The sequence below is a fragment of the Bolinopsis microptera genome, chromosome 11, assembly GCF_026151205.1.
Source record: "Bolinopsis microptera isolate Bmic1 chromosome 11, MBARI_Bmic_1.0, whole genome shotgun sequence".
In the NCBI taxonomy this organism is placed as follows: domain Eukaryota; kingdom Metazoa; phylum Ctenophora; class Tentaculata; order Lobata; family Bolinopsidae; genus Bolinopsis; species Bolinopsis microptera.
The window spans coordinates 9,921,847-9,944,835 of record NC_087082.1 but is presented as its reverse complement, the minus strand read 5'-3'; the positions used below and the strand labels follow the sequence as shown (position 1 = coordinate 9,944,835).

Genomic DNA, 22,989 nt, shown 5'->3' with positions numbered 1-22,989 from the left:
ATTTGAACAACCCCTTAGTGGTTAGTGTTGTTGATGATAGTGGCGATAAGCATGTCATCAAAGATACTTACTTTATCTTTGTAGAGGTGTTTAGTTAGTGCCCGGTGATGATACATTATTCTTTAGGCCATGCTCTGAACTTGCCTTGATTTTACTTTTAAATAGAGCAGTAATTTACTATCTTTAGAATATTTGATTATGTCTTGCTCTGAGCCTATTTTTATCTCAGAATCTGAGAATTTGATCGTACTTCTACAGTGGTTCAAAGTAAGACGACAGTGTTAAAATCTACAAATACTATACTTGTAAATAATAAAAGGTAACACAGTAATAGTTTACACATGTTGTTGCGAGCAGAATATACTACTTGTACTACTGCTACCAGAAGAGAAAATAATATAACAAAATAATTGAAATTCTCATATAATGACGGTAATTACTTTACGCGATTATCAAATTCAACGTAAATTCAATTTTGGAGTTGCAAAATACGTTCCCTTAATCGTGACATTTCTCCAATTATGTAACAATTCGACTATACTACTTAACTACTATAAACTTAAAGACATATTAAATTCGAAATAAATAGTCTAAAATTCAGAGAGACAGCTCTCCAAGGGATAAAACAAATACACATCACAAGCTTGGACATTACCTTATAAGGAAATGTTACCATGTTGCCATTACCTGATAAGGAAATGTAACCATGTTGACATTACCTTATATGGTCGTGGCAAAAACGAAAAAACGTGTCGCAAATATTGAATACCCTGCAACCAATCAACTATTAGATAAATATTATGATTATATAATTCTCAATACTTATAGAATTAAATATGAAATTAATTTATTAATTTAAAAACAAAATATACATTGACATATATTAAGGTTCGATAAAGATTCAGTCCAATCGCTAGTTCTTCTTTGCATAATCCATCCTCAAAGTCCAGACGTAAAACACAAATTATCATTATCTTATCTTATCTCATCTCATCTTATCTTATCTTATCTTATCTATCTAGTCTTATCTTCAGTAGCAAATAACGTCTTCTCCTCACATACTTTCTCAGACTTCTTCACCTAGCTCAAGCTAGTCTCACAGTTTCTCAACTTGTCTCCCTTGCTTTCAACTGGTCTCAACAGGACCAGTTTCACCAGCTACTGCACTACCATCCAATAACTGGTTGATACCGTCAGTTATTTTGGAGAAGGGGGAGGAGAGGGTGAAATTGTTTGGAGTTTCACTCTTCTTCTGAAATAGAGTTAGGTCAGATAGTTGAACTAGAGGTCGATCAAAAGTGAACTAATCTATGGCTTATACAGGGTTTAATCCCGTATAATTAGCAATAACCATAGGAGATAAAGTGAAAGTGAACTAACCTCAGTTTTGGTCGTCTGAGTTGTGGTCTTGCTTCCTTGTTTTGACGATCTTTGGAGGGAGGCAATGAGTTCTTGCAGTTGCTCAGTTGCCATGGCAACAGTGGGCGCCTCGCTGGGAGTCTCAGTTTTAGGTTCTGGTTTCTGCTCTCCATCGACCTGCATGGCTTCTTCCGGCTGTTGTTGCGGGGGAGCTGGAGCAACTGTTGGAGTGTTCCTGAGAAATACAGAGTGTTATCTTGTGGTCAGAGAGGAGGTGGAGAGTGAGAAAATAGAGGATTGAGAAGAAAGAGGAGTAACCGATCTGTTGAGTCTGTTATTTCTGCTTTTATGTCTGTTTGTTTTTCTGTCTGTTTGTTTGTTAGTATTTGTGTCTGTTGGAACAGTTTTCGTTTTCTCAGCGTTTCTTCTATTTTGTTCACGTGCACCATGCTTCTACAATATTACATCACTCTTAACCAAACCAACTTGCATCGGAAATATGGAATCAAAAGACAGCTTATAGCTAATTTATAAAACTAACTGATGTAAATTGTAAATTAGGGTCTCGTTATTAAAGTCTGTGCCGTATGGTAAAGCGCGGTCTATTGCAGGGAAAAAACGAAATATCCAATAATCTTTATATTTCCAGAAATTTCTGCAAATTCCCAGAAAGTTGGAGTAAGATAAGTACTCACATTATATTATTGGATGGAGTGAGCTGCACTGAGTTGGCTTGTGTCGTGGGGGAGTGGACTATGGGGGAGTGTTTCTGATGAGTAGCTGAGGAAGGAGTGTGGGCTGGAGAGTGGGCTGGAGATCCACATCCACCCAGGGACATGTTGCCGGGGATAATATCTCCCTCGTGCAGGGGGTTCAAACTGTTTATCAGCTCCTGAAAAAGGGGGTGGGTTATTATCATATCTAGGTAGAGGGTGTGGTTAACCATGTTTGGTGCGCTAATGTTGGGTCCTTATTGCACAGTGGTGATGTGGTTTGTGGCTGAATTTGTGGAGTGTCAAGGCCCTGTTTATTAATTACTTTTATTAATTGTTCGCTCCAATGATTTTCAACTAAGTGTTTCAGATTTAATTTACTGGGGTCTACAGTGAATTATTACAGAGAATGGGGCTAACAAGACACAATGGTTAGAAGTAACGGGAGATCACAAAAAACTGGCAGGTGATAATGGACAAATTATAACCTCCGAAAGGGATCCTCTCGGTACATAATTCAAGGAATATTCAGGTCCCATTTCGGAGCCGCCCCTCCCTTAATCTTTAACTTTTTACAGGTCTTTCTAAGCGAAAATTACTGTTGCTAGTTCTGCTGTAAAATTTTCGGATAATTTGAAACAAGTTGATCCATGGGAGCGTGGTTAGGGTTTCAGTCACCACCACTCTGCCAAAATTATACCTAATTGCACAAACAGATTAAAAATTTATTAGAGGACGTCAAATTTCTTTCAAAAATTGCGTTCAAAGGACAATTAGCCGAGTGGTTTGGGTAAAGGTCTTACTCGTTTAATTTGTGCTTTTTCTTCACACCAAATGACAGAACATGACAAATTGGTCACCTTGAATTAACCTCCTCATTGGTCCACCAGCCGAACATAGCCTTCTGATTGGTTACCGGTTAACTATGACAACTTTTGGGCAAGAAGGCGGCCTAGTTTTATAAGTAGCGCTATTATCAAATAAATTATAAATTTATTCTAATGTGATGACCGCCTTACCTTTTGATGTTAACGAGCCGGTGCTAAAGTCAATTGTTATGTAGTAGCGGCCCCTTAATACAATTCACCCTTGAATAACTTAATGTTAAGAAATGATATTATACTTTATGGTTAACCAGCCTGCAATCTTCTTTGTCAAATTAACTCCTACATATTCATATGAACTACGTTAATAACAAGACGTGTTACTTCCATTAAATTGTTAAAGCTGTGTTTTGCTGTGAGTACAGTCAAGTCACGTGAAATACCCAAATATGGTCATGTCACGTGACAGGAAGGTTTTATAAAAATTAAAATCAGATGATTCAGAGAGCACCTGGCATGTTCGAACAGAGAGAAAACGCAGTGTCAGTGTCACAATCTCTTTACTAATATTTTACTAATGAGATCTTGAAATCCACACAGGTGGCCACCGACCAGGACAAAAAAAGTGGTTTTAGTGAATTTAATTTGTAGTTGAAGAGCGGAGGAGATTTAAACTCAAATACGTCCAGGATTTTGGGAGATTAAATTGAGTGACAATAGTTGGAAAGTACAGCTCGCAGTTCAGTACGTGGAGTTTTCGGACTTGACAATCTAATTTTGTTGTGTGGGCGTGAAATGAAGCGGACCAGAAAGTTAAAAACACAGGAGCACATGATGTCTAGTGACTATTGTTATTTGTGGGTCTAAACTAAGACAATGTTAGTAATAAAAGATACTTCACAAAGGGGGAAAACACGTACTTAACAAGGAATTGAGGAACATTATACATACTATATATTATAATATCTGGTGATGAGCCGATTATTCACGTACTCTATGAGGAGCATTATACATACTGTATATTATATCTGAGCCACCTACGTCTCTACTGTAAAGCAGTCAAAAATAGTCACAAACCTTATGTTTCCGGGCGATGTGGAGTTTAAGCTGGTTCTTCTGAACGAACTCGCTGGGGCAGTACTGGCACTTGGCGGGCTTTTCTCCCGTGTGTTGGAAACTGGAATAAATCTCTGTTAGATTACGTCAATATTGCTACTTAGTAAGTTAACGTCATGTTTATACTTTGTGAGATTTTCAACGTTTCAACTCCAGTTACAATTTAATGTGTGATTGTTTAACTCAAGTTACGCAATCACAAATAAAACACCGACATTCCAATTTCCAATAGTTTAACTCTAGCTCAGCCCGCACAAAACAATACCTTTTTCCTAACTACAACCATTATACCCTCACCCAAGTCTAGGCCACTTTAATTAAAAAGCTCCGCCGGCTTTTTGTTGCAAGCAACGGGCGAGACAGAGAATTGGAAAGGCAATGTCTGAGTGACAGTGAACCAGTAAGTAACCCCGTATTAAAACCTCTCTCTATATTATACATAATATAGTGCTATTATTAAACAGAAAAAGGCTCTCCCGGCCACTATTAATGAGAACTGACGGAGCGGAGGATATTATTCATTCCAGGGTTCATTGTTCCTCCCCACAGACACACAGTCCACCTCATTAGCACGGCTACAATTTTAATTCTAAAAATTAAAAAAAACAAAAAGCCGTGATGAGAGCACTCAATCCAGACATTGGCTTGCTTTTAATCATGATTTTAAAAACTATCGCTATAATTGGATTGTCTGGAGTTGAACAAAGGAAACAGACTACCTAACATCTTCCAATACACTGCAGCTAGCTGGGCAGTACAAGCATTGTAAGATTGTAGATATCTCTCTCTCTCTCTCTCTCTCTCTCTCTCTTTCTCTCTCTCTCTCTTTCACTCCAAACCCTCGCCCAGTTATGTAAAACATCTCACACAAACGAACTACAAAACAACAACCACGTGACATGCCCAAACAAGGCGATACCACGTGACTTGCCCGTATAAGGGCACCACGTACCTGTGATAACGCAGAGCGGAGGAGCTGGCGAAGCCGCGGCCGCACACCGGGCAACTGTACGGTTTAACGGGAGAGTGAATGGAGAAATGATTGCGGAGGTAGTACTTGTCCGCAAATGTCTTGCCACAAATGTTACAGGCAAAGGGCTTGTCCTTCACGTGCGTTTTCCTGGATATAGACAATGTTATACGGCACACTAATTGGGGGTCTTTTGATTCACTGCTGCATGTTTTTACGAGCTTTAATGGGTTTGATATGCTGTTCTGACACAAGTGCACTCGGCTAATTCCACTTGTCTTTTTAAAAGCATGGAAAGAATCTCGCTAAGATATTTGCGATTACCAAACCACTGCAAGTGTACTGATGGTTTATTATATGTCACGTGATATCAGTTGTAATATTAGAAATCACATACATTGTTAGAAATCACATTCATGGTTAAATGTATATGAGCCGGTAATGAACCAGGCTACTCGCTTTATATCACCGGCAAATAATACACTCGACTAACCGGTGGTTTTTGAGGAGGTAAACACTGTTGAAACTCTTGTTACAGCTCCCGCACTCGTATTCTTTCTTGGGGTGCATTGCCAGATGTGCGTTAAACGCTTCTTCGTTGGAAAAAGTAGTCTTACACTCGGGACAGGTCTTCAAGTTGTGCACGTTTATAATGTGGTTACTGAAGGTAAGGTAGGGTTAGTGGGGTTCTTACGTTATTAAATAAAAAGGGGAAATTTGAGGCCCGTGTTTTCCTAGGTCAGCCGGAAATCTATTACGAGGATAAAATAATTTGGGATTATAGACGATAAATGGTCGAGCTATGATTAAAGTCCTCTTATTGCCTATTGATAATGTCCGACGAAGACCGTGCTACACATAGGGAACATGTTGTAATTTTCTAAATATACGGGAAGAGCAGGTCGGAGGCCCCACGGAGTAGAAAAGCAACCATTTAGCGGGTCACGTGACATGACGGAGGTACCACGTGACATGACGCGCGCCCCACGTGACACAGGAACACTGAATTGGAGTAGTACTCACCCGCAATTAGTGCGCTCTTACAGTAATCATCTTTTGTATTCTACTAGCTAATGAGGTATGATCACAGACCAACTTTAGAGGAAATTTTCCTCAAAACGGCTCTTTAGTGGGTGATTAATGACAGGCACAGATCGATTAAGTACAGCCCGAAAATGACTACTCTCTGCTCTCTCCAAAGTTAATGAGGACAACTTTTAGCTAAAATTCTCCCTGACAACGCCTCCTGCCTCCACGAGGTTATCTCAGATGGGTACTACTGTCCACCAACCTCCCGGCTACCAGACATATAATTTCGCGATTTACCAGAATAATGATTAGGTTTTTCCGGGTACTGTCCAGAAGAATCGTAGTAGTTTTGGGTAAAATTACCAGCGCTAACGAAATCTATGTCTAGATCTGAGGAGAGAGATGGTGGAATTTGGTGGGTGGCCGGCCTCGTGAACCGGTTAATTGACCGGTGGTAGTTGGCGTGTGTCATGGGCACTGTTCGATGCTCAAAATACGGGAACGTCTGCCATTTCGTAGACAGACAAAAGACACTTTTACCTTTCTGAACCTTTCAGACGTGATCAAATTCAGGTAAATCAATATAATCCTTCCTGTCATGGACAGGCGCAATAATGTCAGATAGTATTAGTATGGTATACTATTATAAGGTAGCTCGTGTTTCTCGCAATATGCAGAAGATGGTTTACGTCTACGGTCGGAGAATAATGAGGCTGCAGGCGGTAGTCGGGTGATATCTGATCAGATTTAGAGAACCCAATAAAAGTTGATGAGGTCCACTAAAGACTCTGCTCACTTTTAACAGGGTAGGATCCGCAGAACTAATGAGCTATACAAAGTTTAGCTCGGGTAAATGTTACGAAAAAGACGCTACCTCTAACAATGAACTCAGTAACAAAGGTCCGTTTAGCCTCATCAGTCCAGCTTTTAGAAAAGTCATGTCTATATCACAGAGAGAATAGATCAGATAAATCATGGCGTGTTCACGTGTGGTGGCAGGTTTCAGACGGACTTCACGTGCTCTTCAGACTACTTCACGTGAAGCTGGTCGGAGAAGATGAGGAAGATGAGTGGATGGACTAAGGATTTAGTCTGGTACATCAGTTAAGGACTCGACTTGGGCCTCATTACTTAGCACGGCCAGTCCTTCATATCCATTATTGTTCATGGTAAATTCGGCGGAACAGCCGATTAAGACATGGTTGACTTCATGAAACATGTCAGACCAGATGTACTCGCTCACGTACAAATTGAAGAAAGAAGGAAACGGAGTACGGAGTTGAGAATCGTGCAGAAAAAATTTTTTATTTTACTGTTTAATGTACAATATAAAAGAAACATTTCCTTGTGTATAAAATCTTACCTGAGATATTGACGTCTAGCAAATGCAGTCTCGCAGTGGGGACACTTGTAGAGCTTATCCTTAGCTTGGCCCCATGGGTCTGGCTTGATGTTTGTCATGTTCACTTGAATGTCCATTAGGACTTTCTCAATATCCTTAGCTGCCTTGTCTTGGCCCTGCGACGAGTGGGGGTTAAGTATGGACATTTTTGTGGGAAATTCTAAGAGTGAGAACATAAACATGACAAATTCTGATGACAAAATTAAGAGCCTAAATATTTTAGTCTGTCGTGTAATCAATCAAAATACTCAAGGTAGGTCGACAAAAAGTGACTGATTGAACATTAGTGCGTTTAACAAAACATTATAGCGACTGTAAAGTGCCCGGAACTGTAAATATACTCACAGCAATGCCGAGCTTCTGTCCGAGCATGGAGGGCGCTGTCTGGTTCAGCAGGTTAATCTGCTTGATGAAGTTCTGGTGGACCTCCATGTTGCTCATGGTAGTTGCAGGAGAGTTGTTGAGGAGGTTGGAGCCGTTGGAGAGGAGCATGTTGGTGGTGTTGGTGAGAGCAGCTGAGCTCAGACTGCTAGGTAGAGACAGAGAGGGGTGGTTGAGGTGAGACTGCTGGGTAAAAACAGTGCTGGACATTGGTCTGTTGCCTCCAGACATGGAATTCTGGAGCTGTTGTAGAGAATTAGCCAGGGAGACAGGGCTCGAGTTGGCGGAGGAGGAGATGGTCTGAGATTTGCTGGCGGCCACAGAAGTGAAGGGTGAACTGGGGGAGAAGATGCTCTTTGTCTCAGTGCCGGTGTGAAAGGCTTGTTGAGGTGACTTGCTTGGTGACACCCTGTTAGTATCCTCGCTCTTGATAACACCAGGAGAGAATATCTTGGGTCCTACAGCTGGTTCGTTAGCTAGGAACTGTTTCTGTAGAGAAGGAATGAGAGGGGGAGTGAAGGGTTTGGAGACAGGGTTGAAGGGGGCTGCTGGAGCGGTCTCTCTCGCTTTAAACAGATTGTTTTGCTGGTTGAGAAGACTAGAGTAAGGGTTAACTTTGTGGAGAGGTAAGTTGGGGTAGCCCAGGAACTGGGCGTAAGGTTTGCTCTGAGTCTTGTTCAAGTCAGAGTTCAGGGAGTTTAGCTCTATCAATTTCAGCAGCTGGTTGGTAGTTTGGTTGAAGATGTCCGGTTGTTGCTGGACACCGCTGTTGTTCTGCAACATCTTCAGGATCTTAGGATCCAAGTTAGCTTCACCTCCAACCCTTTCTTTCTTCAGGATGATGGAAGTCTTTTCGGGGGAGCCAACGAAGGAGCTGAGGTTGTCCTTCAGGGCGAGTTCCAGGACTTCTGTGGTGATGTGGGGTGCCCCGGTACCGTAGGCAGAATCCAGGGTCTGTGTCACAACTTCGCGAATTGTGTCCAGGAGCTGCGAGTAGATCGCCTGAAGAAAAGATTTAGTTAGTCAGAGTTAAAATAAACTTGTCATTTTTTGCTTGACTTTTTGCAGTATCGTGTGAAAAATATAAAGCAACTTGGGGAACCCATTTTTGTTGTCCAACCAACACCATTGTTTCTTAAATTTATCCCTCCCAGCGTTACGGTCCTTTGTACTAAATACTGTGACATTATTAATGTTTTTCAAAACCGGCAACTAATTTTCAATTCTTTGATTTTTAACACGTCCGTGCACGGCATGATAAGATTCTATTTTCAAATTATGAATTCATACAAATATTTTAGTGTGATTCTATGAACATTAGTAAATATATGTTTCTCCGTGACAAGAGAGCAGTGAGAGACCGGTAACTGGATAATGGGGAACACTAAAACCTGCCTCAGACGATTCAAACTAATCACGTGACCGGATTCCTGCGGTCTCGTTGGTCCAGATCAGTTCTCTGATCGAATACTGCACGATGATTGGTCGACAGGTGCAAGAAAACTATTGTTTTTCACTAGACACGTCAAGGAGCTTGGGTAATTTTTTGTCAAATTTTGTGTGCCCACGTTTTTGATATGAGATTAACCGGGGTAGGGTTAGAATAATCAGCAATGAATCGTTAAAAATTGAAATTTTACAGTCGGAGCCACCTTTGTGAAGATCAATAAAACTGAGTAATCCCTGAATCCCAACCGAGATTTGAATTTAATTCACACACTCAAGGCGCGCCGTATTTTGGTCTCAAAGAATGTTCAATACCCGGTACCATTGTTCGAATGAATCCCTCACTTATCTTTAAAAGCTTCCTTTGAGAATCTCTTTATATAAAATGACTAATTAGAATTAAAAAGCCCCAATTTTTCTGCATCTTCGAGCTAATTCTCATGACGACGCGAAATGGAACGACTGATTAATCTAACTAGAGAGAAGAAAGAAAAGAAATATAACTTTGCAAAGTAAATCTGAACATCCACAAAACCCACCATTTTATAGTACTCAGCAAATTCAAAATGTTCGGTTAACATATTCAACAGACTAATTCGGAGTATGGAGTCGAACGAAAGAGCAAATGATACCAATATCGTTATATCGGAGGACAAATTTAAAGAAATAAGTAGAACGCACACAAAATAATAGTGCCTCTAACAACAGTGCTCTTGTATTGATCCCTACTCAGAAGTTAATAGAATTTAAAGAAAAATGACAAAGTCACGTCATGGTGCCTCGACACGGAAACTTGGCAGGCTGTTAGACGCGGCTCTCTGTTTTTACATGAAATGTGCGTTATTTTGGGAAGTTATTGCCTCATTGGTGCCCTGATATGACCGGATGAGCTAATTTGAGCGGTGCCTGTACAGCATGATTTAGAACCTGATCTAGGTTGTTGTGTAATGTGGTATGACGAAACCAACACCACACCTCCGACCGAGAGGGGGACTCTGTCTGGAATTGGAACCAATTTGCGCCTTGTATAGGGGGTCCATGTAGTTATCTCCTTGTTAAACCAAGCCCGGAACGTGGGAATTACATGATACAATATACTGTGGTAACTGCATTACTTTCTTATTAGCTTATTGATCTCTTTCTCTCTCTCTCTCTCTCTAGCCCCTGATACTTGGTGTATTTACGAGATGGAGCATGCCATGGCTTATACCGTCACAGTACCTTAATTAAATCTGAATATCATTCTGATCGAATTGGGATAATGATCCGGCCAATAATGATGGAAATACTAGTTTTTTGGACTGAACACAAATTCTTTATGACTCACCGTTAGTGATTTAAGACATTTAAAAAGACAAAGTTTTCCGACGAAAAAATCGAATGAAGATTTTTAAAGAAGGCGACCATATAATTCAGTTAAATGCTACCTTACAACCATAGGGTAGTAAGACTTTTTTAACCAATCACAGCTTAGTATTGAGACCACGTGACATGAAATAACTGATCATCAAAGCACAGTTTTCTTACCTTGTAGGGCAGTAACAGTTCCTCGTGGTCGCTGATACCAAGATCGGTTTGTGCTGTGCTGTCGATTTGTGTCATACCTGATCAAGATAACAAACGGTTAATTAACAGTTACTCCTTCGTAATACAAACCGTTACTCCTTCATAATGACGAATTTCCCACGAAATTACAGGTAAACAATATGTTATCGACACTTGTCTCAAATTCTACGTTATCCGAAATTGCCGAGCCTGTAAGTTGATGGGAACAATAGATTTACACCAAGACACTAAAAAGGTAATAATTTTTTGTACGTCACTCACAACACAGCCTCAGGACACAAGGTGCCGTGACTGATAAATCGAATTATAAAGATCAAAATATGTACCCATTAATAATAATTATATATCCCGCTTTTCCTTCATTAGATCAGGAATTAAATAACTCCTAAAAACTAAGGAGAAGGTAAGAGTTGTAAAAGTTTAGTGAGCATTGAGCAGGAGCGAGTCCAAGAACTACTACAACACCGCTATCATAGCGCAGAAAGACGTCTCTTTCTCTTGAAAAAATCACATACAAAAAGTAACACAAAAAAGGTTTGCGATCTAATATAAGAGTTTTGGTGTGGAGGAATAATGGTTTGTAATGCAAATCTTATAGCTTCAAAGTTGAAGATGCATTGTGGCTGTAGATTCTCCTGCAATGAGATGACCACAAGTATTGGAAACAGGCGACAAAAAATAACTTTGCAGAGGAGGCGACAAAAACCCCAGCTCAATTCGGATTCGACGATTTGTATGGTACTTCAACGTGGCCAATATGGAGCTTTAATCGAGTCACGTGTCAAGTAGCTGGCCAATCAAAGGTTAGGAAAGGTTGGTTGGAAATAATACCAAAAATCTGGCGGTGAGAAGTCCGGAAATCAATTTAAGATAAACGTTTGGTTTAGCAACGCTACGAGAGTGCTCAAGTCGGTCACCAATATTAGACCTGTTGGTAATGGTTAAATCTAGTAAGATAGAAGCAAGTTTTCAAATATCAGGTCGAGGAGAGGAGAGAGAAAGTCATAACTTTCACACGATTGCAGGCTATTAGTGGAGGAAAATCCTGACACATTCCCACAAAAATACCCTTCACAAGCGAAGGGAAAATAACTTTGCAGAGGATTTCACGAAAAGGTGTTATAATCACGGTTGGATCAGGAAATCAATTTGTTGCGTAAACTGAAACATGGTTTTCACCAGACAAATCGTCACGCCAATCCGGAGCTCGACAGCGGGTCACATGACCCGGGAGAGCCAACCAGCAGCGTTTGTTGACAACTCGTGGGCGGAGATGAGCCAATAGGATGGCTGGAAACTAATGGTTGATGAGTATAATCATTAATTAAAAATATATTTCCTAAGCGCGCTCGTTAAACGTTAAAAATGACATCGTGACAGATTGATGGTGGGATCTTGTTGTCATGGTAACCAGTAAAACTATTGATTGTAGTCGCTGGGTTGGTTATCATAATACGCATCACTAAATAATGGATAACGTAACATGAGTAACTGAGAGACGGACGGAAAGCAAGTCGATTTGTAATCGAAAATCACAGAATTAAGGATGAAAAGAGGGAAAATTATATTTATCGGGTTCGTTGATAAGACAATACATAACTCCGCAAAGGTATCTCGAGGGTAATAATAAGATCTGCATGTTAATTGCACATGAGGCATTTGACAGATATCATGTCAAGTGAACCACCTAAACAGATACCATGCCAAGTGATCCAACTGGAAACCTGTCAAATCACTACATTGTTTCGACCTTAGGGTGGTGTTCATGTGGTAACAATGATACCAGCCCAGACACACTGTTTCACGAGACAGGTCTAGACCCTGGTCAGGCAGGGACACCCACTACAGGGTCACCTGATGAGCACCACCCCGCGGTGAGGAAGTCGTTACATTCTAATCAGGATGTGTTTGAGGAGGAAGGAAGGGTTGTGATCAAGAATGACGGGCTTTTAGATGATGCAAATACCGATCAGATCATCGATCTATTTCGGGGATATTAGATACTTCGAGGGGATGAGTTGTCTAAGGAACTCTGAGGAAAGTTTGGCTTCAACTTAGAATGATTGTAGCTAAGACTAGGTTCCTGCGCTCCCAAACACCACGGATATTCTTATTTGACTGGCAGAATGTCCTGGTGATAAGATTGTGTTGTGGTGATAAGATTATGTTGTGGTGATATGATTGTGTTGTGGTGATAAGATTGTGTTGTGGTGATAAGATGGTGTTGTGGTGATAAGATTGTGTTATAACTATAAGGGACGTGACGAAAGTTGATTGTGTCAAAAGGATTCTGGTATTGTACGAGCTGATAGTGTTGGTAGTAGTGGTGGACTAACACCACAGTGTTACTGTGTCAGATGTTCTTTTCGAGGCTCCTAGAGGTGATATGGAGCCCAACAAGTAAAACCACGAAGTAGGGACCGAGTAAAAAACGCAGTACTTTAACTGAGTAGAAATTCTTGGTTGTCGCGTGACCGTTAGTATTAATTTTTAAGTGCCCGTCATTGGTTGAACTGTGCACGTGGGCGCGTACTAAGCTCTGAATGGCTCTCAAGGTTCGCAGGAGCCACGCGATTGGAGGGTATAAATGTGGAGGTCTAATCGGCTGAATCGGATGATTACCAAGACTAAAATTTCAATTAATTTAGCTTGTTTGTTACCTGCTACCTCGCACACGTGTCAGTTGTCATGACTACTAGATTGTAAGTACAACCAAAACTCAACTGGTTGACGGTCCCCATCTCATTGGTAATCACGGCGCACGTGCCACCACCCCGGCCCTGCTATTGGTTCAGGGCAAGACACGTGACCCGAATTTAACTAATTACGAGTCACGAGGGTTGAAGGTCTGAGTGTCACGTGGCAGAGCTGATTGTTTCTCCTCCAATAATGCGGGGAGAGGGCTGCACAGTAAAAACAAGGCACTTGTCCCGTGACAAGAGAATAAAAACCGGATCAGAGAGCACTAATTCAAGATAATTAACAAAAAACGGTGCAGTTAGCCGAGCTATTAGAGGGATAGTAAGGGAGGTTGTGTGGTCAATCTTCTTGAACAGGGACACCACATGACCCTACTGCGTAATGAATTGCAATGTCAACCCCGTTACAAGTAGGGGCTTGCAGAACTTTTAATCTGAGGGCCGGGGATTTGACAGCTGACAAAGTGAAGAAGATAAATATTAAATAGTTGGTCAGAAGAGAGAGGTCTGGGCACCACGATCTGCACTTGGTTCACCAGGCCAATACCGAGATAACGGAGCTGTGGACTCACGTGATCTGTCGTTAATAAATCACGTGGTCACTTCACCACGTTACGTCCCAAGATAACTTGTAACAGGGTGCAGCAGCGCTTGACTCCCCACAAACTTAACTACCTTACACCCGCTGCAAAGTTACTTTTACTTGCAACACGGAAAACAGGCTGAAAGAAAGTCGTCATTTTCACAGCAAAAAAGATCATGATCTCATGGGGGAAGAATTAACAGTATCAGTACTTAATTAAGCTTAGTCTTATTGGTGTAGTTGGGGGCAGTAGGGTGCAAGGGGCTGGCTGGTGGGGCGCTTAACATGGGGCACTTTGACTGGAACTCCTATCAGCTCAATATCATTATTCTCCTGTTGTCAACCATCAGCCAGCTAACGCTTCAAAGAAAACCGGAGCACGGGCGTAAAGCAATTATAATTAGGTAAATATGAATCGCAAACTACGCTGGTAACAGAAAATACTGCGGACTATTTGTATTTAGAGTAGGTCTAAGCGAAGAGTTCAAGCAGTGAAACTGTGGAGTTAGGCCACGGGAAATTGGATACCCAACTCCCAAATTGGACCTAAAACTTGTGTTAAAGAGCAACTTAAGGCAACTTTACCACCTTGTGGCCGGAACGAGTTAGATAACAATACCAGCTGTTAAAGTCTGAGTTAATGGTTGAACTAACACGTCCACTACATGGTTATCACATTGACTAAACATCTGAAAATCGGATGGTTTATAGACCCCACACCCATTGTCTAATGTTGCCCGGAGATGAGATTTGACATGAAATCCTAACTACCCTGATTCTGCTGCATTTCACAAAACCCCCTGGTTAGCCGACCCATGTGAAAAGATTAGCCCTTTCGTCACGAGGCGGTGAGGTAATCTTTTAGATGGAAGCAGTCTCTTTAGACTCTCCCTCTTCCTGATTGGTCGGGAGCAGCTGCACGTGCGGGAATACTGACTTCTGATTGGCTTCCACCAGTCACATGACCAAGCTGTGAATCAGTGTCGGGTATCAGAAGGGATTTAACCAAAAATGCTGAGAAAATCAGTCGGAGAAGAAGGAGTTGGTTCAATAGAATAATGAGATTTAGTTGGGTTAGTGCCGGACAATGTCAGCTTGTAGTTCAGACAGACCCTGTCACACCCTCCCCCAGTTACAAGGTAGCTTAGGTACACCACTATCTTCCTCCTGATCCAGACCCTGAACATAGGAACTCTACTCACAGGGTCTATTACAGAGGGTGTTGTTAAGATCTAATGGAGGTCTAGCGGAGGTCTACTACCCCAGACTATCACATCCTGATACGGACCCTCCAAAAACATCACCTCCGGTCTGACCCAAGTGCAGCACCCTCGTTGCCTGACGAGGTGCTGTGATGACGTCATGGGATGTAGTCATGACGTCATACCATGGTGATGTCATGTGGTGTAATGAGGAGGGAATGTAGGAATGAGAGCATGCTGCCCTACCGCACTCTGACCACCAACATTACCAGAAATGCAGGACAAGTATGCAAGGAGTTCCGGGTTCTGCTGACGATGGCGGTTAGAATAGAAAACGGAAATCACCTACCAAACGAAAAACGTGCCGAGCGCCAGTCATGTTAATTTTGTTTAGTGAAAAATTCAGCCCGTGTTTAAAAACACACTTCTCACAGCGGCATCAAAAAATTTGAAAAATATCATCAAGCATTTGAGATTATTTTCTAAAAAAACTTTTGTAAGGGCGAGCCGTGATCAACTACTCTCATTCTTTTCTTTCTCTCACACTTGGATCTGTATGGTTTGAAAATTCTTTATATAGTAGGACTTTTATAATACTTTTATCTCGACCCTACCGCGAGGCGGTAGTAACGTATGCCCTTAAAAAGCTTAAGAAGCAAATGGCAGAAACAATGCAATGTTTTAAGTAGATATAGAATCTTTTTTTTAGACTTTTTACTACAAAGATATGACTCATACATAGCGAAATTACTGATAGTACTGAAGAGCGGTAGATAGTACTGAAGAGTGGTTTCTAGATTTCGTGGATGGGTTTAAAAGTTTGCGATTAAAAGCACTTATAAAGTGATTATGCAGGCGACTTTAAAGTCGAGATCATTGCAAGCAGATATTGAAAGTGAAGAGGGAAGCTGATCGAGCAACAGTTAGGATGCAAATAACTTTGCAAAGCATCACACGTGCGCACGGTATCAATGAAAAATCAGGATCCATTATGGTACGTCTCTCAAAAGTGGTAACGTGACAGTGCAGAGAAAATCACAGGTAATTCCAGAAACGAACTACAAATTTGAGGGTGAAACCTTAGGAGTGAGCGCTCGAAGGGTGGAGCTCGAATCTGGGATCTTAAACCATTCCCAAACTAGCACGTGGTAATCCTTAAACGCGTTTTAAAGTCATTACCCAGCTAGTTTCGACAACTGGACAAGGGAAATAATACTTATCTGGAGGGGGAGGCCGGGCACTTATATACTCCACACTGACAAATAAACTCTGACAGTTTGACAGTTTTTGTTGTGCACAGATCGAAACATGGTTCATTAAAAATATCACTAATACTCTCGAGAAACGGCTGAGAAATGGGGGGCATGTTACAGTTTGTTATAACTTGTAGGGCGTATTTCAGGTGAAGTAAAATCCAAGGGTTCAGTTAATTAGGTCAGGAAATCGGTTTAATTTGTTGGTAATGAATTAGGGGGAAAGCGATGGAGGGATTGTATTGGTGGTTGTTGTTGCAACTGTTTGTTGACACGTGATAAGCGGTGTGGGGTGTGTGGTGATAATTCAATAAGCTACATTTTCTGGAAAAGTAAGTGAACTGTGTTGTCATTCTCCGCGGGCGAGAAGTTTTCCACATGAGGTTGTTATGTGGTTTTAGTGTAAAATGGTTTTGCTGTGACTCGGATCGTGTTCGGTGCATGAGCACCGTTTATGTTTTGACAGCGGTTTTCATCTCTGGTGGTTCAGAAGCAAAATAAAATCAGGCCTTTATTTCAGTGGTTTTAAATATGTACGCATGGGATAAAACGACCATTTGAACCATTAACTGGTGGTGGCACAACATCAGAACAAATTACAAAATACCGGAATAAGACGGGCCAGTATAGTCCTGCTCACCCAGCGACCCGACACGCAAAAACAAAGACCAGCCGGCACAGGTAGCTTCAACTCAGGATCTAACGGGTTAAACTTAATTTTAGATGAATTTTTACCGGGATCACCTGCAGCGTGCGGTGTACTGGCCATATCTCACCGACTAACAACCAGTCTAGTTTACTTCCTTATTTGGTCATTAACGTGTACAAACGAACCTTGTATGGAAGAAGTGGTCAGGTAGTGATACCTTATATGGAAGTAGATCTAGAACAATATTCTAGAGACTGGATATTGATCTGATTCTAACAATTTAATTATGTTTTTCATTAGAATTTTAATCAGCTTAAAGTTATAACATTAAACGGTGGGAACCGCTGGAAAACTAATACAAAAACACATCGGATTGAAATAAGTGCGATATCCAATGAGAGCGAAGAAAACAGGCCACGTGATGGAAACCAACCATTCAGAAGACAGCGGGGGTGAAAAGAGGAGTGAATTAAATAGAGGCCACCAGGATTACAGTTGGTAGGCAGAGATTAACAAATTATTACTAGACACGATTGTTTATATAAAGACTGGTCACCAGCTGCACTGGTCCCTAATTCACGGGAATTAAATGTTAATTTTGACATTTTTATCGGATTGTTAAGAGCAAATTCTCATAATTTTTGGTTAATTTTACGCGATAATTAAGTTATAATCCCCTGCAGACTTCAGCCTTAGTCGGACAAATAATGATCTGATTTTAATTCACCAAATTACAAAAAGAGCGACCAGTGGCGATTATATACAGGGACTCTCGCAGTACCATGTGGCTCTATTAGTATTTAGCTGATCTAGCTCCCACATAGAACCCCTTCTCTTTTAAACCTCGAATCAACAAACCAGAAAAACAGCGCGTTATCGACAAAAGGAACTGAGCGAACATTAACAAGGAAACAATAAGTTTTTCAAAGCAGAGATAGGTCCTCTAACTCGTTTTTAACAGCATCTCTCTCTTACCCAAATAGGGTAGGTGTAACCATGATAGAAGGACCATATTGGGTCGGTGTCATACTGTTTCGCTAACTCGTTTTTAACAAAACTACTGAGTGTTTCAGATATTTATTTAAATGTCAGCATGTTTTTAAGACATGGTTAAACACATTAAATTTAAATGATCCCTTAAGAATAAATGACAAACTCGAGGTAGCGTTGGTTTGCGATATTGTTATATTAAAATCGGTGTTTTGAGTATATGAGCGTGACTGCGTGACTAAATAATAGTACCCAATATATGCAGATTTCTCATCAATGTATGCGGATTTCTCCTCAATATAATATGCGAATTTCAAAGGAAGTCGCCAATCACTAGCAAATACGAAATAAGTAAGAGATAAGAACACAAGATAACTGAGAGAACGACCCAGAAAGAGAGATAATAACAAGTGCACCCAGAAAGAAATATAATAACAAGTGCACCCAGAAAGAGAGATAATAACAAGTGCACCCAGAAAGAGAGATAATAACAAGTGCACCCAGAAAGAGAGATAATAACAAGTGCACCCAGAAAGAGAGATAATAACAAGTGCACCCAGATAGAGAGAGAATAACAAGTGCACCCAGAAAGAGAGATAATAACAAGTGCACCCAGAAAGAGAGATAATAACAAGTGCACCCAGAAAGAGAGATAATAACAAGTGCACCCAGATAGAGAGAGAATAACAAGTGCACCCAGAAAGAGAGGGAGGATTAGTAAAGCAGGTTAGAAGCAGGACGGAGTGGAACTGTACCTCTAAACATGACAACAGGGGGTTGAAAGGAGGGGGCCTATTAGCAAATTGGGACGCGTTTTCCCGCGGCACTGGCCCGGGCCGGCGCGTGTGTGTGTTTTGGGAACCTCGAACTTGACGTCTGCCGGGAAACCGGACAACTGTACCGGACAATGATCAACAGAAAAACATGGCCTCCTTCTCCCCTCTCACTCTCTCTCCCTCTCTCTCTCTCTCTCTCTCTCCCTCTCTCTCTCCCTCTCTCTGGTTAACTGTGCGAGTAAGAGGGGGCTCACCGGGGTGATGGTGTTGAAGCCTGTTAAAAAGAGATAGCTGCATGTCGGGAGAGAGTAAGGTTGGGGCGCGTGGTCATCTGTCACCTGATAAGATAGAGAGAGAGAGGGGACACCTCTGTGAACGCTGACAACACCCTCCGCACGCGTTTCCATGTCACGTGACTGTCCCCTCTCTCTTTTGCCTGACAACTCTACTCGGGCAGTTTTAGCGCTTTTTGGTGGTTCAACGCATGCCTTGCTAATCTAATAAATATAATCAATGTGTCATGACGGCGTGAAAGATTGCTGCACGGAGATTCAAGAGTCGATCTTGACAGAGTTTAATTAGCTACTAAAATGAGACGCCTTTACAAGAGGAGCCCCGGGTGACGCGCTAGATCATACCCCAATATTGATATATAAAACTTTCCATTAGTGATCTGTTGACAGGTGCCCGGGGAGCACGAGCCACACTACAGATAACACCACATTTTACTAACTTTTAAAAAGTGGGGAGAGAGAGATAGAGAGAGAGATGGGGGAGGGCTGGTGATGGTTGTTTGGTCCGGTTTTAACACAGCAGATTACAAGCTGCTAATACGATGACATGCCCCCACGAGCAGGAGAGTAGCCAATAAGATACCGGACTGGTTTGACTTGTAACCTCACCCCCACCCTGGTTCAGAGTACCCAACCTCTGCTCCGGCTAATTCTCACGTCCTCGAGTAGCTCGTTAACAGGTATCTTCACTTTTAAAGACTATCTATTGAGGATGAAGGAGTGATAATGGTCGGATAAGCTCGACAGCTGGAGACCTGATATAATTCTACGTCTACCATATTGTCCGGCTCTTATCCGGCTTCTCCAGGAGTTACCGAGTGTGAAGTGGGTGGCTCCGATCCTCTACACTCCGATACACCACTGCAGACTAAAACTATCCTGAAGTGGCCCGGAACTGGCCTGTTTGTTCTTTTCAGTTCGTCTAGAAAAGAGTTGACAGGCAACCACTGGGACAGAACTGACATGTGGTGTTACTGATATAACATAAAGTAGGGATATCTGTATATAGATAATAATACTTGGTGCACCCTTACACTTTAACAGATAGCCAGCTACTTTACTACAGACTGACTGTTAGCTCGTGCCAAGATCGTCCCTTGAAACCCTTTCTCAAAATTAACCATCCCCATCAGGGAGCCAGTATTGCTCTGAATTACAACACCGGTTTAACATTTTACAAAGATTTCTTAGAGGATCTAAAGTGGTGTTTTGCGGAGAGTCTGACACAAAATGTTAAACCGCTGGTTTTAAACTAAAGCAGCAACATTTAGTCGCAACATAAAACTAAGTCCATGACATGAAAATCCGTCTGGCGGAATGTACAGGATAAAAAGAAAGAAATGATCAAAAGAAAGAGGTTTAGCCAATAAAGGATTTCTCTCCAACAAAAAAGCTAGTGTCTAGCCCACAAGCAGAAACATAAAGGTAGAAACTACAAACTATAGGGCACGTGGTCTCGCGTGAGAGTGCACCTAGCTACTCCTTCATAAACCGATCTCTCTATATGTGTGTGGTTAATATCCGCCCTCTGTAACCAGCTTGCTCGTACAAGTAAATCAACCTAAACAAAAACACTCCAATTACAAAACCAATACCAACAATGCGTCCGCTAATGAAGACAAAATTTGGGAGGAAATTATTGGCGGAGCAGGAGACCGACAAAATCAATGAGAAGAACAAAAAGGTTTTATAAAGGAGTAGGTAACAAAGGGATTTTCAAGGTGTATTCTCGTTAACAAAGAGATAAGTCAAACGGTTTTGTTACCAAGAACAAAGAGATCTGGCCTGGGGAACTGTGGTAGTGTATTGGTTGGTTAAAAATATTGTAGAGTTACGGCAGGTGAGATATTTAACTAGGAATTTGTTGTTTCTCTGACGACTTTCAGGCGATTTGATTGATCAAGGTGGCGGTCCGGGTCAAGGTGGAAACCGGTAAATATGATGGGTTATGTTTTTACTGTTAGCAATTGATTTGATATTGGGGTTACGGTCAACATAAAAATTTGAACATAGCTCCGGCAGTGTTTAAAGAAACTATCTGAGCCAAATATCAAAAGAATCCCGAACTAGTTTCCGTTGGAATCGGTATGTGGAACGTTTAGCGATTTCAAAGAAATACTCGCAAATTTGAAATTCCAGTCATGACCGAAAATATGTCAAAAAAATCAGTAGCAACATAACTTTGTAACTAGTAAACAAGCGTGAATTTTAGATTGGTTCCATCGAACCAACCCTTAAATTCGACAAAATGTCACCAAATAATGGTCCGCTATTGATCTCACAGGAGCTGCACAACTGTTCATGTTCAGACTAAGGAATGAAGATGTTTTAGAAAATCGCCCATTTTATTTTCACGTTCCACTTCATAAAATCTGACTATACCAGACTGGGTAAAGAGGGGCTTTGTATACCGGCTACAAGCCCAAATACGGTAAACACGTGACGTCAGGCCCGGACTATTACCGGCCGGGTTTCCAGAAGAATCTGGCGACAAATGCCTGTTCTTTGCCCGGTAAATGTTTTACCTCATTGTCAAATGGTTTTCTCACCATTGTTTTATACTAAATGTTGTGCAATGTGCCCATATATTAGATGAAGTAACATACCCTTAAACTGGCGCAGACACAGGTATATATCAGGGTGAGAGAGTGTAAAAGACGGAGAATATTTTTAAGGGTCAATCATACTAACCAATCAGAGACCTGCATTTTAGTTACAGTCACGTGACTGAAACTAACCAATCAGATAGCTGGATTCTTGTCACGTGACTCAAACTAACCAATTCGTGGCAAGATACTAAAGAGCAAAATGTTTGAATAAAGCAAGGTAGTACTGACAACAACAGTGCGGCATTTAATAGCAATCAAACTGTTTTGCATCTTGTTTTAATACGATAATGTGACTGTCAAGCGAGACAAGAAATGAAGTTGCGTTATTACTGAATGGGGCTCTTATACTTATAGTGGGAGAGAGAGAGAGTAATTCTAAAACAGTTAACTATTTCATCAGGAAAACATCTAAATCTTCATAACATTTCATCAAACAAACTCTAGAGCTGCCACCTTTCAAATGACAGCCATAGAACTGTACTAGCTCCCAAAAATCAGGGGCAAGGTTTTGCTTAATAGTTTAGGTGGGGGTTTGTGCGAGGACCAATCGGTTGGCAGAAACGTGTCACGTGATCCAATAAAATTATAACCAATAATTGGGAGTCCCATGGTATAATTGTAGTTCCTCGCAGAGCGAAAGGAAATTCTAATGCGGGAGCTCTGCCGCTAGGAAACTCACTTAATTTGCACAAAAATTATGTAATTTTTACTACGCGTAGTGCCGTTCAAAAATTAGGGTTAAAACACGAGGAAGTTAGCCAATAAGGGCAGTGGAAACACGGCACGTGACATAGTTCGAAGATTTCAGTGGTGGAGAAAAATCAGGGGTAAAAAGAGATTTTCACTGTATAGCTGTGGACCAGTTAACACTGGGAATAGTGTTTTAGGGAAAAGGAGTGCAAGTTAGCACACCGTCAATTACACGTACCATCTCTTGCTAGGCTACCTAAATAGGCCTACCATTACATGGCCGGGAAACTTTATTTTTTCAGAGTTTAAATAAAACACGGGACTTGTACTACTAAGGGTGAGTGTGAGTTTTTAACATAGTAGTGGTGCTTAGTAGCCTAGTAGGGAGCATCACGGCTCTCGACAGACAAAGATTTTTACTAAAATTACATTTAGTTTT

The 22,989-nt window shown here is 41.3% G+C and overlaps 1 protein-coding gene across 2 annotated transcripts in view; it reads right to left on the bottom strand.

Annotated features, from left to right (window-relative positions):
• Positions 1-281: 281 nt before the first annotated feature.
• Positions 282-22,989, bottom strand: part of LOC134823310 (zinc finger protein 1-like) — a 48,046-nt gene continuing 25,338 nt past the window's right edge. Inside the window, exons 4-12 of one of the 2 annotated variants that reach the window (XM_063834731.1) lie at positions 10,768-10,844; positions 7,759-8,796; positions 7,375-7,529; positions 5,476-5,643; positions 4,965-5,132; positions 3,974-4,073; positions 2,055-2,251; positions 1,381-1,594; positions 282-1,252 (exon numbers count right to left, since the gene is read on the bottom strand). In XM_063834731.1, coding sequence (XP_063690801.1) covers positions 1,127-1,252; positions 1,381-1,594; positions 2,055-2,251; positions 3,974-4,073; positions 4,965-5,132; positions 5,476-5,643; positions 7,375-7,529; positions 7,759-8,796; positions 10,768-10,842 — 2,241 coding nt within the window. In that variant the 5' untranslated portion in view covers positions 10,843-10,844 and the 3' untranslated portion in view covers positions 282-1,126. Of the gene's footprint in view, positions 1,253-1,380; positions 1,595-2,054; positions 2,252-3,973; positions 4,074-4,964; positions 5,133-5,475; positions 5,644-7,374; positions 7,530-7,758; positions 8,797-9,779; positions 9,950-10,767; positions 10,845-22,989 lie in introns of those variants that run through there. The other variant, XM_063834732.1, reaches the window with a different exon arrangement.